General features: G+C 47.9%; 1 protein-coding gene across 1 annotated transcript in view; it reads right to left on the bottom strand.

The window, feature by feature from the left end:
- The window catches only part of LOC132401347 (dynein axonemal heavy chain 8-like), a 674,688-nt gene that overhangs the window by 207,790 nt on the left and 451,520 nt on the right, over positions 1 to 15,378 (bottom strand). Inside the window, exon 67 of the mRNA XM_059983476.1 lies at positions 6,687 to 6,854. Within this exon, the coding sequence (XP_059839459.1) occupies positions 6,687 to 6,854 (168 nt within the window). The remainder of the gene's footprint in view (positions 1 to 6,686; positions 6,855 to 15,378) is intronic.

Raw genomic sequence — 15,378 nt, 5'->3', positions numbered from 1 at the left:
AAAGGCTGGAGAACTCACTGTGATCCAGTCGATGTTGGGTGCAAAGGCTGGAGAGTTTGCTGTGAGCCAGTTAACGTTGGGTACAATGGCTGGAGTGCTCGCTGTGAGCCAGTTGAAGTTGGGTACAATGGCTGGAGAGCTTGCTGTGAGCCAGTCAACGTTGGGTACAATGGCTGGAGTGCTCGCTGTGAGCCAGTCAACATTGGGTACAATGGCTGGAGAACTCACTGTGAGCCAGTCAACATTGGGTGCAATGGCTGGAGAACTTGCTGTGAGCCAGTCAACATTGGGTACAATGGCTGGAGAACTCACTGTGAGCCAGTCAACATTGTGTACAATGGCTAGAGAAATCGCTGTTAGCCAGTCAACATTGGGTACAGTGGATGGAGAACTCACTGTGAGCCAGTCGATGTAGGGTGCAATGACTGGAGAACTCAGTGTGAGCCAGTCAACGTTGGGTACAAAGGCTGGAGAACTCACTGTGAGCCAGTCAACATTGGGTACAATGGCAGGAGAATTCACTGTGAGCCAGTCAACGTTGGGTACAATGGCTGGAGAACTCCCTGTGAGCCAGTCAACGTTGGGTACAATGGCTGGAGAACTCACTGTGAGCCAGTCAACGTTGGGTACAATGGCTGGAGAACTCGCTGTGAGCCAGTCAACATTGGGTACAATGGCTGGAGAACTTACTGTGAGCCAGTCAACGTTGGGTACAATGGCTGGAGAACTCGCTGTGAGCCAGTTGAAGTTGGGTGCAATGGCTGGAGAGCTTGCTGTGAGCCAGTCAACGTTGGGTACAATGGCTGGAGAACTCACTGTGAGCCAGTTGAAGTTGGGTGCAATGGCTGGAGAACTCGCTGTGAGCCAGTCAACAATGGGTACAATGGCTGGAGAACTCACTGTGAGCCAGTCAACGTTGGGTACAATGGCTGGAGAACTCGCTGTGAGCCAGTCAACATTGGGTACAATGGCTGGGGAACTCACTGTGAGCCAGTCGAAGTTGGGTACAATGGCTGGAGAACTCGCTGTGAGCCAGTTGAAGTTGGATGCAATGTCTGTAGAGCTTGCTGTGAGCCAGTCAACGTTGGGTACAATGGCCGGAGAACTCGTGTGATCCAGTTGAAGTTGGGTACAATGGCTGGAGAGCTCGCTGTGAGCCAGTTGAAGTTGGGTACAATGGCTGGAGAGCTCTCTGTGAGCCAGTCAACGTTGGGTACAATGGCTGGAGAGCTCGCTGTGAACCAGACAACATTGGGTACAATGGCTGGAGAACTCGCTGTGAGCCAGTTGAATTTGGATGCAATGGCTGGAGAACTCACTGTGAGCCAGTTGAAGTTGGTTACAATGGCTGGAGAACTCACTGTGAGCCAGTTGAAGTTGGGTACAATGGCTGGAGAGCTCTCTGTGAGCCAGTCAACGTTGGGTACAATGGCTGGAGAGCTCGCTGTGAGTCAATCAGCATTTGGTACAATGGCTGGAGAACTCACAGTGAGTCAGTCAACGTTGGGTACAATGGCTGGAGTGCTCGCTGTGAGCCAGTCAACATTGGGTACAATGGCTGGAGAACTCACTGTGAGCCAGTCAACATTGGGTGCAATGGCTGGAGAACTCGCTGTGAGCCAGTTGAAGTTGGGTACAATGGCTGGAGAGTTTGCTGTGAGCCAGTCAACGTTGGGTACAATGGCTGGAGTGCTCGCTGTGAGCCAGTCAACGTTGGGTACAATTGCTGGAGAGCTCGCTGTGAGCCAGTTGAAGTTGGGTACAATGGCTGGAGAGTTCGCTGCGAGCCTGTCAGCATTGGGTATAATGGCTGGAGAATTCACTGTGAGCCAGTCAACATTGAGTGCAATGGCTGGAGAACTCACTGTGAGCCAGTTGAAGTTGGGTACAATGGCTGGAGAACTCGCTGTGGGCCAGTTGAAGTTGGGAGGAATGGCTGGAGAACTCGCTGTGGGACAGTTGAAGTTGGGTGCAATGGCTGGAGAGCTCGCTGTGAGCCAGTCAACGTTGGGTACAATGGCTGGAGAACTCGCTGTGAGCCAGTTGAAGTTGGGTGCAATGGCTGGAGAACTCACTGTGAGCCAGTCGATGTTGGGTGCAAAGGCTGGAGAACTCACTGTGATCCAGTCGATGTTGGGTGCAAAGGCTGGAGAGTTTGCTGTGAGCCAGTTAACGTTGGGTACAATGGCTGGAGTGCTCGCTGTGAGCCAGTTGAAGTTGGGTACAATGGCTGGAGAGCTTGCTGTGAGCCAGTCAACGTTGGGTACAATGGCTGGAGTGCTCGCTGTGAGCCAGTCAACATTGGGTACAATGGCTGGAGAACTCACTGTGAGCCAGTCAACATTGGGTGCAATGGCTGGAGAACTCGCTGTGAGCCAGTCAACATTGGGTACAATGGCTGGAGAACTCACTGTGAGCCAGTCAACGTTGGGTACAATGGCTGGAGTGCTCGCTGTGAGCCAGTCAACGTTGGGTACAATTGCTGGAGAGCTCGCTGTGAGCCAGTCAACGTTGGGTAAAAATGGCTGGAGAGCTTGCTGTGAGCCAGTCAACGTTGGGTACAATGGCTGGAGTGCTCGCTGTGAGCCAGTCAACGTTGGGTACAATGGCTGGAGAGCTCTCTGTGAGCCAGTCAACGTTGGGTACAATGGCTGGAGAGCTCGCTGTGAGTCAGTCAGCATTTGGTACAATGGCTGGAGAACTCACTGTCAGCCAGTCAACGTTGGGTACAATGGCTGGAGAACTCACTGTGAACCAGACAACATTGGGTACAATGGCTGGAGAACTCGCTGTGAGCCAGTTGAATTTGCATGCAATGGCTGGAGAACTCACTGTGAGCCAGTTGAAGTTGGGTACAATGGCTGGAGAGCTCTCTGTGAGCCAGTCAACGTTGGGTACAATGGCTGGAGAGCTCGCTGTGAGTCAGTCAGCATTTGGTACAATGGCTGGAGAACTCACAGTGAGCCAGTCAACGTTGGGTACAATGGCTGGAGTGCTCGCTGTGAGCCAGTCAACATTGGGTACAATGGCTGGAGAACTCACTGTGAGCCAGTCAACATTGGGTGCAATGGCTGGAGAACTCGCTGTGAGCCAGTTGAAGTTGGGTACAATGGCTGGAGAGCTTGCTGTGAGCCAGTCAACGTTGGGTATAATGGCTGGAGTGCTCGCTGTGAGCCAGTCAACGTTGGGTACAATTGCTGGAGAGCTCGCTGTGAGCCAGTCGACGTTAGGTACAATGGCTAGAGAACTCTCTGTAAGCCAGTCAAAGTTGGGTACAATGGCTGGAGAACTCACTGTGAGCCAGTCAACATTGTGTACAATGGCTAGAGAAATCGCTGTTAGCCAGTCAACATTGGGTACAGTGGATGGAGAACTCACTGTGAGCCAGTCGATGTTGGGTGCAATGACTGGAGAACTCAGTGTGAGCCAGTCAACGTTGGGTACAAAGGCTGGAGAACTCACTGTGAGCCAGTCAACATTGGGTACAATGGCAGGAGAATTCACTGTGAGCCAGTCAACGTTGGGTACAATGGCTGGAGAACTCCCTGTGAGCCAGTCAACTTTGGGTACAATGGCTGGAGAACTCACTGTGAGCCAGTCAATGTTGGGTACAATGGCTGGAGAACTCGCTGTGAGCCAGTCAACATTGGGTACAATGGCTGGAGAACTTACTGTGAGCCAGTCAACGTTGGGTACAATGGCTGGAGAACTCGCTGTGAGCCAGTTGAAGTTGGGTGCAATGGCTGGAGAGCTTGCTGTGAGCCAGTCAACGTTGGGTACAATGGCTGGAGAACTCGCTGTGAGCCAGTCAACATTGGGTACAATGGCTGGGGAACTCACTGTGAGCCAGTCGAAGTTGGGTACAATGGCTGGAGAACTCGCTGTGAGCCAGTTGAAGTTGGATGCAATGTCTGTAGAGCTTGCTGTGAGCCAGTCAACGTTGGGTACAATGGCCGGAGAACTCGTGTGATCCAGTTGAAGTTGGGTACAATGGCTGGAGAGCTCGCTGTGAGCCAGTTGAAGTTGGGTACAATGGCTGGAGAGCTCTCTGTGAGCCAGTCAACGTTGGGTACAATGGCTGGAGAGCTCGCTGTGAACCAGACAACATTGGGTACAATGGCTGGAGAACTCGCTGTGAGCCAGTTGAATTTGGATGCAATGGCTGGAGAACTCACTGTGAGCTAGTTGAAGTTGGTTACAATGGCTGGAGAACTCACTGTGAGCCAGTTGAAGTTGGGTACAATGGCTGGAGAGCTCTCTGTGAGCCAGTCAACGTTGGGTACAATGGCTGGAGAGCTCGCTGTGAGTCAGTCAGCATTTGGTACAATGGCTGGAGAACTCACAGTGAGTCAGTCAACGTTGGGTACAATGGCTGGAGTGCTCGCTGTGAGCCAGTCAACATTGGGTACAATGGCTGGAGAACTCACTGTGAGCCAGTCAACATTGGGTGCAATGGCTGGAGAACTCGCTGTGAGCCAGTTGAAGTTGGGTACAATGGCTGGAGAGTTTGCTGTGAGCCTGTCAACGTTGGGCACAATGGCTGGAGTGCTCGCTGTGAGCCAGTCAACGTTGGGTACAATTGCTGGAGAGCTCGCTGTGAGCCAGTTGAAGTTGGGTACAATGGCTGGAGAGTTCGCTGCGAGCCTGTCAGCATTGGGTATAATGGCTGGAGAATTCACTGTGAGCCAGTCAACATTGAGTGCAATGGCTGGAGAACTCACTGTGAGCCAGTTGAAGTTGGGTACAATGGCTGGAGAACTCGCTGTGGGCCAGTTGAAGTTGGGAGCAATGGCTGGAGAACTCGCTGTGGGACAGTTGAAGTTGGGTGCAATGGCTGGAGAGCTCGCTGTGAGCCAGTCAACGTTGGGTACAATGGCTGGAGAACTCGCTGTGAGCCAGTTGAAGTTGGGTGCAATGGCTGGAGAACTCACTGTGAGCCAGTCGATGTTGGGTGCAAAGGCTGGAGAACTCACTGTGATCCAGTCGATGTTGGGTGCAAAGGCTGGAGAGTTTGCTGTGAGCCAGTTAACGTTGGGTACAATGGCTGGAGTGCTCGCTGTGAGCCAGTTGAAGTTGGGTACAATGGCTGGAGAGCTTGCTGTGAGCCAGTCAACGTTGGGTACAATGGCTGGAGTGCTCGCTGTGAGCCAGTCAACATTGGGTACAATGGCTGGAGAACTCACTGTGAGCCAGTCAACATTGGGTGCAATGGCTGGAGAACTCGCTGTGAGCCAGTCAACATTGGGTACAATGGCTGGAGAACTCACTGTGAGCCAGTCAACGTTGGGTACAATGGCTGGAGTGCTCGCTGTGAGCCAGTCAACGTTGGGTACAATTGCTGGAGAGCTCGCTGTGAGCCAGTCAACGTTGGGTAAAAATGGCTGGAGAGCTTGCTGTGAGCCAGTCAACGTTGGGTACAATGGCTGGAGTGCTCGCTCTGAGCCAGTCAACGTTGGGTACAATGGCTGGAGAGCTCACTGTGAGCCAGTCAAAGTTGGGTACAATGGCTGGAGAACTCGCTGTGAGCCAGTCAACATTGGGTACAATGGCTGGAGAACTCGCTGTGAGCCAGTCAACGTTAGGTACAATGGCTGGAGAACTCACTGTGAGCCAGTTGAAGTTGGGTTCAATGGCTGGAGAACTCACTGTGAGCCAGTTGAAGTTTGGTACCAGGACTTTGCTGGCCACTCATTATAGCAGAGTCTTAAACTCGCTGGAGTAAAAGGACTGCAGTGCAGAAGAACCACCAAGAACATTCTGGAATCTGCTGAAAAGGCTTCGCGGTGACTGTGGATCCGGAGTGGGGAATCTGTGGATTAGTGCACCACTTGAACACAAGTCAGGGGTTGATCACCCCTGGCTGAGTCGCCCGGGCGAGGGTGTCTGATGATTAAATACCTGAAACATCCTTCGTCCCCAGGTTCATCACTGAAGTCTCATCCAAGTAGCACCAGAAGGTGTATTCTACCACTACCCCTGACATTTCCTTGCAGCAGCTACTACTGAAGACTACTGTTATCTCCAGACTTTATACTTCACTGTTCTCCTGAAAAGTCTAACATCTTCCACCCTATTTGACATTAAATTCTGCATTCAGTTATTTGAAGTTGGTATTTGAAATTGTAATACAAAAGCTGACCTCTTTTGTAAAACATTGACAAGCTGACAAATATTGTGGGACTGTTACAAAAACAGGACACACTTTTGGGAGAAGAAATTTTGAGTTTACTGATGGGCTTCAATGGTCCATTCTTTCTTAAGGCAAGGAAGAGAACTTCGCCTCGTCAGTTGTATTTAGGAAGCCTCCAATCTGGACACACACAGATCTGTATACCAGTACATATACATCCATATGCAAAATTAAACATGTAATGATGGGTGACACTCTTAAATGCTAATCTTCTAAGCCTTGGGTAGTCCATTTCAGTTATTTATAAAACAAATTAAAATACATCTTGACAATGCTAAATTTCATGAAAATGCACTTGTTGGCCAGGTATACCTGTAATTTTTGGTAAGGTTCAATGTGCTTTGGTATGAACCTGCCCATTCCTGACATCTCACTGGCAAAATGAGGTCACTTAAGAAAGATTTCTTAATGAAATCTTTTTCAGAAATAGTCAGATAACATTCAGTACTTAAAATCAGCCTTAAAATCATTACAGTATTAGAAGAGATTGAGTCACCTTCAAAGACTCGCCCCAGGAAGGCTTGACACAGGGCCTCTCTGGATCCATGGTAACTGTGTCCATTTTCTTTTGGAAGAGAACCAGAACACAGTCGAGAATCCTCATTATCAGGTGAGGTGGCTTGGCTAATTTACGCACAGTGGCAATATCAGCAGGCTTAATAGTCTGGGAAGAAAAATAAAATACCCTGAAATGTTAATTACAATGTTTATGGGCAATTTTTCATTACATTATTCAACAAGAATTTGCACAATCTTGTTTCTTGTCAAATTTTATCTCACAGTCTGTTTGAAAGGAATATTTGGTTTAGCATGATGGCTGCTCAGTGCAGTGTTGCCCATGCTACCTCCTACAGGAGTTCTGACAGTGATACAGACAGCAGTCTGCATCCCACTTTAGTGAGACGTGAGGCCTACTCTCACAAATTATATCAAAGGCCTTGAAACAGGATATTCTGAGGCCCTCTTCATCATTGCCAGTTACTTCAACCAGGCCAACTTCAAGAGTGTTAGACCAAAATACTACCTGTAAGTCTTGTGCCCCACCAGGGGTCCAAACACCTTTGACCACAATTACACATCAGAGACACCTATTGAAGCCCCCCCCCCATCCTTCTTCGACCACACTTTGGTAAATCCAGCCATTTGGCCAACTTCTCCCGGCATGCCAATTGAATCAGAAACATGCAGATCCAGTACAGAAAATCATGCAGTATTCTCCGATGAAAAAAAATGAGTTTCTAAGTGACTATTTCAATTTGGCAGATTGTTCCATATTCAAAGACTCGGAAGCCAGCCTAGATGAGTATGTACCTAGCATCCTGGACCATATCAACATGTGTGTTGAGATTAAAGAGGACAATCCAGGTGATTCCTACCAGAAATCACAGGTGAACCAGGAGATCCACTTCTTAATGAAGTATAAGACTGTGGCATTCAAATTAGGTAATATTGACCTTTACAATAAATCAAGTTATGACCTCCATAAAGCTAACAGGGATGCCAAAGGACAATCATCAGTCCAGAATAGAGTCCCAACTCTGGCAGGGATTAAATGGAATTAAGGCCTACAAAACTAAGTCAGGCAGCAATATTAACAACAGTGAAACATAGAAACATAGAAAATAGGTGCAGGAGTAGGGCATTCGGCCCTTCAAGCCTGCACTGCCATTCAGTATGATCATGGTTGATCATCCAACTCAGAACCCTGTACCTACTTTCTCTCCATACCCACTGATTCCTTTAGCCACAAGAGCCATATCTAACTTCCTCTTAAATATAGCCAATGAACCGGCCTCAACTGTTTCCTGTGGCAGAGAATTCCAGATTCACCACTCTCTGTGTGAAAAAGTTTTTCCTCATCTCGATCCCAAAAGGCTTCCCCTTTATCCTTAAACTGTGACCCCTCGTTCTGGACTTCCCTAACATCGGAAACAATCTTCCTGCATCTAGCCCAGGGGTGGGCAAACTTTTTGACTTGTGGGCCACAAAGGGTCCTAAAATTTGACAGGGGGGCCGGACCAGGAGCAGATGGATGGAGTGTTTTGGTAATACATCTCATAAGAGAAAATAAAATATCATGGGATATGTAGAAAACATGTGCTTTAATTTCAATTGAAAATGAACAAATGCATTACAACAAAATATCAGTCTTTGAAGTTCCATGGTATTTAGCTATTTATTGAAATGACTTTTAAAACACTGAAAATTAAATGAATAAAATACAGCTTTTTTTAATAGTAACAGTTATTATTTTAAAGCACTGAAAATTTTGTTATCCTTCAAGATATTATCATCATCACTCTCCTCCTGACTGCCTTTATTTCAAAAATGGTAGGAGATGCAGGTCTACTTGTCCTGCTCCTTCTTATTCAATTGTCCCCTGTGCCAAAACTCAACAACGACCAGCACAAGGACAGAACAGTGACAGCGCACCAGTATGCGGAGCGCGTTATTTGATCTGGAGCGCATTTTTTATTTTGAGAACGTACGTGCACCTGCGCACTACTCATGCCCATCACTTAACAGAAATGACATGTAACATGTAAGGCTTATTGAAAAAAATATTTTCAAATGCATTTTTTACATAACACAACGAAGAAACTTATTTTTAATTTCAGTGGGAACAGTGTTGTTGGTCTCCCTTTTTTAGCCAGCGCATCAAAGTCTGGATTTAGTTTTGTTGTGGCGATTCTCAGGATGGATCTGAGGTGTTGGTCAGTTAACTTGGATCTGTGGCTGGCTTTGTTGATGTTCATGACACTGAACGCCTGTTCACACAAATAGGTCGAGCCGAACAAAGAGTAAAGCGCAAATGTGGAGTAATACGCTGCACCTCAACAAAGGTCAATGTATATAGAGTGCGTCATCTATTGGGAAAATGCCAGAATTGCGGGGAAAAAACGTTAACAAGGTTTATTAATATAATTTCATCAAGTTCTGTGGGCCGGATTAAAAAGCTTAACGGGCCGCATATGGCCCCCGGGCCGTAGTTTGCCCATGCCTGATCTAGCCTGTCCAATCCCTTTAGAATTTTATACATTTCAATAAGATCCCCCCTCAATCTTCGAAATTCCAGTGAGTATAAGCCTAGTCGATCCAGTCTTTCTTCATATGAAAGTCCTGCCATCCCAGCAATCAAACTGGTGATCCTTCTCTGTACTCCCTCTATGGCAAAAATGTCTTTCCTCAGATTAGGGGACCAAAACTGCACACAATATTCTAGGTGCAGTCTCACCAATGCCTTGTACAACTGCAGTAGAACCTCCCTGCTCCTGTACTCAAATCCTTTTGCTATGAATACCAACATACCATTTGTCTTTTTCACTGCCTGCTGTACCTGCATGCCCACCTTCAATGACTGGTGTACAATGACACCCAGGTCTCGTTGCATCTCCCCTTTTCCGAATCGGCCACCGTTCAGATAATAATCTGTTTCCCTGTTCTTTCAACCAAAGTGGATAACCTCACATTTATCCACATTAAATTGCATCAGCCATGAATTTGCCCACTCACCTAACCTATCCAAGTCACCCTGCATCCTCCTCACAGCTAACATCGCCGCCCAGCTTCGTGTCATCCGCAAACTTGGAGATGCTGCATTTAATTCCCTCATCTAAATCATTTAATATATATTGTAAACAACTGGGGTCCCAGCACTGAGCCTTGCGGTACCCCACTAGTCACTGCCTGCCATTCTGAAAAGGTCCCGTTTACTCTCAACTCTTTGCTTCTTGTCTGCCAACCAATTCTCTATCCACATCAATACCATACCCCCAATACCGTGTGCTTTAAGTTTGCACACTAATCTCCTGTGTGGGACCTTGTCAAAAGCCTTTTGAAAATTGTGCAAAATTTCAAAAGGTGCATTCCTTCCCAATTAACTTAAAGTAATCTATGCACAGAAGGGGGCTGGAATGTTACGACCAATGCACCTCATACACAATCACCATTGCGGACCTAAGGTCAGACTTTCGGAGAGTGACACTGTGGAAAGCATCTGCCCAGATGAAACCCCTGGCCATATCCTCAGATCCTGGGAAAAATCAGTGGACCGGGGTATTTGCAGACATTTTGCCCTCTCCCTGTTTCAATTTCAGGTTCTCTCCTTTTTTAAGAAGATCATTCTCAGTCTGGTACCCAAGAAAATAAAGTAACATGCTTTAATGACAACTGTCCCATGGCTTGACATCCATCATTCTAAAAGGCTTCCCAAGGTCATGGCATGCATTACCTCCAGACAAACTCGACCTATTACAATTCCACTACCACTGAAGCAGGTCTATGGAAGATACCATCTTCCAGGCCCTATATTCATTCTGGAACTATGAAGATACCTATTCTAAACTATTGTTTATTGACTACAGCTCCACCTTCAAACTATAATTCCAAGCAAATTCACCTCCAGACTCCTAAATCTGGTGCTCAACTACTCTCTTTGCAGCTGGATCCTTAACTTCCTGACCAGCGGACACAATCTATAAAGGTAGGCTGCAAAATCCCTGCCACGAGTATTCTCAGCACTGGTCCACCACATGTTGCAACCTCAGCCCGCTGCTCTAAATCTCTAGACACTCTTGACTGCATGGCCAATTCTGCTCTAAATCCATTTATAAGGTTGCAGATCATACCACCATAGTAGGCCATATCTCAAATACTGATGAGTCAGAGTACAGGAAATAAACAATGAGTTTAATAAGGCGGTGATATGACAGCAACCTTTCCCTCAATGTCAGCAAAACAAAAGAAATGGTCACTGACTTTAGAAAGGGGAGAGGATGGCAGGGCAATGGATTGAGAGAGTTGAAAGCTTCAAATTTCTATGAGTGACTATCATCAGGAGCTTGTCCTGATCCAACCACATTGGCGCAATGGCAAAGAAACCTCACTAGTGCCTCAACTTCCACAGAAGGCTAAGGAAATTTGGCTTTTCCCAATTGACCCTCACCAATTTTCATCAATGCACCAGAACAAAAAAATCATCACAGTTTGGTATGATAACTGCTCTGCCCATAAACACAAGAGACTTAGGGAGTTGTGCGCACAGCTCAGCAACTTTCTCCCCATGGACTCTTGGCTATACTTTTTGCTGCCTCAGTAAAGCAGGCAACATATTCAAAGTTTCCACCCACCCCAAACTTCCCTCTTCTCTCCCTTCCCATCAGACAGAAGATATAAGGCCTGAAAGCACATTCCACCAGGCACATGGACACTTTCTGTCCCGTGGCTAGAAGATTACTGAGGGGTTCCAGTATGAGAAAAATGGACTCTTGACCCTAATTGACTTCACTATGACTTTCACCTATTGTCTAGCTGCAGTAAACTGTATTCTGCACTGTTATTCATCTACTTTGTACCAATGTTGCATGAAAAGATCTGTATGAATGGCATTGAAAACAATTTTTCCACTGTCCATGTGACAATATTAATCCAAAGTTCAAAGCACAAAGTACATTTATTATCAAGATACATATACAGTATACAACCTTGAGATTTGTCTTCTTGCAGGCAGCCACATAAAAAACATCATAGAACTCATTTAAAGAAAAACCACACACAAGACAATCAAATATGCAAAAATAACAACAAATCATGCAACCAAGAACAAGCAAACAAATAACACACAGAATATTACACATTACACTGCAGAATACCCAAAAGTGAGTTCACAGCTACGAGATGCAGAGGCAAGTACAGCCAATCCAGAAGCCAATGGCCACTGCCACAGTCACTGAGTCAGTCAGTTCCGTGTTGTGTCGATGGCCACAGTCACTGGTCAGTCAGTTCTGTGTTGTGTCGATGGTCACAGTCACTGAGTCAGTCAGTTCTGTGTTGTGTCGATGGTCACAGTCACTGGGTGAGTCAGTTCCGTGTTGTGTCGATAGTCACAGTCACTGGGTCAGTCAATTCCACGTTGTGTCAATGGTCACAGCCACTGGGTCAGTCAGTTCCGTACTGTGTCGACAGTCATAGTCACTGCGTCAGTCAGTTCCATGTTGTGTCGATGGTCACAGTCACTGGGTCAGTCAGTTCCATGTTGTATCGATGGTCACAGTCACTGGGTCAGTCAGTTCTGTGTTGTGTCGATGGTCACACTCACTGGGTCAGTCAATTCCACGTTGTGTCAATGGTCACAGTCACCGGGTCAGTCAGTTCGGTATTGTGTCAATGGTCACAGTCACTGGGTCAGTCAGTTCGGTGGTATTGTGTCGATGGTCACAGTCACTGGGTCAGTCAGTTCTGTGTTGTGTCGATGGTCACAGTCACTGGGTCAGTCAGTTCTGTGTTGTGTCGATGGTCACAGTCACTGGGTCAGTCAGTTCGGTATAGTGTCGATGGTCACAGCCACTGGGTCAGTCAGTTCGGTATTGTGTCGATGGTCACAGTCACTGGGTCAGTCAGTTCTGTGTTGTGTCGATGGTCACAGTCACTGGGTCAGTCAGTTCTGTGTTGTGTCGATGGTCACAGTCACTGGGTCAGTCAGTTCTGTGTTGTGTCGATGGTCACAGTCACTGGGTCAGTCAATTCCATGTTGTGTCAATGGTCACAGCCACTGGGTCAGTCAGTTCCGTACTGTGTCGACGGTCATAGTCACTGCGTCAGTCAGTTCCATGTTGTGTCGATGGTCACAGTCACTGGGTCAGTCAGTTCGGTATTGTGTCGATGGTCATAGTCACTGCGTCAGTCAGTTCCATGTTGTGTCGATGGTCACAGTCACTGGGTCAGTCAGTTCCATGTTGTGTCGATGGTCACACTCACTGGGTCAGTCAATTCCACGTTGTGTCAATGGTCACAGTCACTGGGTCAGTCAGTTCGGTATTGTGTCAATGGTCACAGTCACTGGGTCAGTCAGTTCGGTGGTATTGTGTCGATGGTCACAGTCACTGGGTCAGTCAGTTCTGTGTTGTGTCGATGGTCACAGTCACTGGGTCAGTCAGTTCTGTGTTGTGTCGATGGTCACAGCCACTGGGTCAGTCAGTTCAGTATTGTGTCGATGGTCACAGTCACTGGGTCAGTCAGTTCTGTGTTGTGTCGATGGTCACAGTCACTGGGTCAGTCAGTTCTGTGTTGTGTCGATGGTCACAGTCACTGGGTCAGTCAGTTCTGTGTTGTGTCGATGGTCACAGTCACTGGGTCAGTCAATTCCACGTTGTGTCAATGGTCACAGCCACTGGGTCAGTCAGTTCCGTACTGTGTCGACGGTCATAGTCACTGCGTCAGTCAGTTCCATGTTGTGTCGATGGTCACAGTCACTGGGTCAGTCAGTTCCATGTTGTGTCGATGGTCACAGTCACTGGGTCAGTCAGTTCCGTGTTGTGTCGATGGTCACAGTCACTGGGTCAGTCAGTTCTGTGTTGTGTCGATGGTCACACTCACTGGGTCAGTCAATTCCACGTTGTGTCAATGGTCACAGTCACTGGGTCAGTCAATTCCACGTTGTGTCAATGGTCACAGTCACTGGGTCAGTCAGTTCGGTATTGTGTCAATGGTCACAGTCACTGGGTCAGTCAGTTCGGTGGTATTGTGTCGATGGTCACAGTCACTGGGTCAGTCAGTTCTGTGTTGTGTCGATGGTCACAGTCACTGGGTCAGTCAGTTCGGTGGTATTGTGTCGATGGTCACAGTCACTGGGTCAGTCAGTTCTGTGTTGTGTCGATGGTCACAGTCACTGGGTCAGTCAGTTCTGTGTTGTGTCGATGGTCACAGCCACTGGGTCAGTCAGTTCGGTATTGTGTCGATGGTCACAGTCACTGGGTCAGTCAGTTCGGTGGTATTGTGTCGATGGTCACAGTCACTGAGTCAGTCAGTTCGGTATTGTGTCGATGGTCACAGTCACTGGGTCAGTCAGTTCTGTGTTGTGTCGATGGTCACAGTCACTGGGTCAGTCAGTTCTGTGTTGTGTCGATGGTCACAGTCACTGGGTCAGTCAGTTCTGTGTTGTGTCGATGGTCACAGTCACTGGGTCAGTCAATTCCACGTTGTGTCAATGGTCACAGCCACTGGGTCAGTCAGTTCCGTACTGTGTCGACGGTCATAGTCACTGCGTCAGTCAGTTCCATGTTGTGTCGATGGTCACAGTCACTGGGTCAGTCAGTTCCATGTTGTGTCGATGGTCACAGTCACTGGGTCAGTCAGTTCTGTGTTGTGTCGATGGTCACAGTCACTGGGTCAGTCAGTTCTGTGTTGTGTCGATGGTCACAGTCACTGGGTCAGTCAATTCCACGTTGTGTCAATGGTCACAGTCACTGGGTCAGTCAGGTCGGTATTGTGTCGATGGTCACAGCCACTGGGTCAGTCAGTTCGGTATTGTGTCGATGGTCACAGTCACTGGGTCAGTCAGTTCTGTGTTGTGTCGATGGTCACAGTCACTGGGTCAGTCAGTTCTGTGTTGTGTCGATGGTCACAGTCACTGGGTCAGTCAATTCCACGTTGTGTCAATGGTCACAGCCACTGGGTCAGTCAGTTCCGTACTGTGTCGACGGTCATAGTCACTGCGTCAGTCAGTTCCATGTTGTGTCGATGGTCACAGTCACTGGGTCAGTCAGTTCCGTGTTGTGTCGATGGTCACAGTCACTGGGTCAGTCAGTTCGGTGTTGTGTCGATGGTCACACTCACTGGGTCAGTCAATTCCACGTTGTGTCGATGGTCACAGTCACTGGGTCAGTCAGTTCTGTGTTGTGTCGATGGTCACAGTCACTGGGTCAGTCAGGTCGGTATTGTGTCGATGGTCACAGTCACTGGGTCAGTCAGTTCTGTGTTGTGTCGATGGTCACAGCCACTGGGTCAGTCAGTTCGGTATTGTGTCGATGGTCACAGTCACTGGGTCAGTCAGTTCTGTGTTGTGTCGATGGTCACAGTCACTGGGTCAGTCAGTTCTGTGTTGTGTCGATGGTCACAGTCACTGGGTCAGTCAGTTCGGTACTGAGTCGATGGTCACAGTCACTGGGTCAGTCACTTCGGTACTGTGTCAATGGTCACAGTCACTGGGTCAGTCAGTTCTGTGTTGTGTCGATGGTCACAGTCACTGGGTCAGTCAGTTCTGTGTTGTGTCGATGGTCACAGTCACTGGGTCAGTCAGTTCGGTATTGTGTCGATGGTCACAGTCACTGGGTCAGTCAGTTCGGTATTGTGTCGATGGTCACAGTCACTGGGTCAGTCAATTCGGTGTTGTGTCGATGGTCACAGCCACT

The sequence above is a fragment of the Hypanus sabinus genome, chromosome 10 (assembly GCF_030144855.1).
Source record: "Hypanus sabinus isolate sHypSab1 chromosome 10, sHypSab1.hap1, whole genome shotgun sequence".
Taxonomy (NCBI): domain Eukaryota; kingdom Metazoa; phylum Chordata; class Chondrichthyes; order Myliobatiformes; family Dasyatidae; genus Hypanus; species Hypanus sabinus.
Note: the sequence above shows the minus strand (reverse complement) of the source record. Positions and strands in the feature narration are given on the sequence as shown.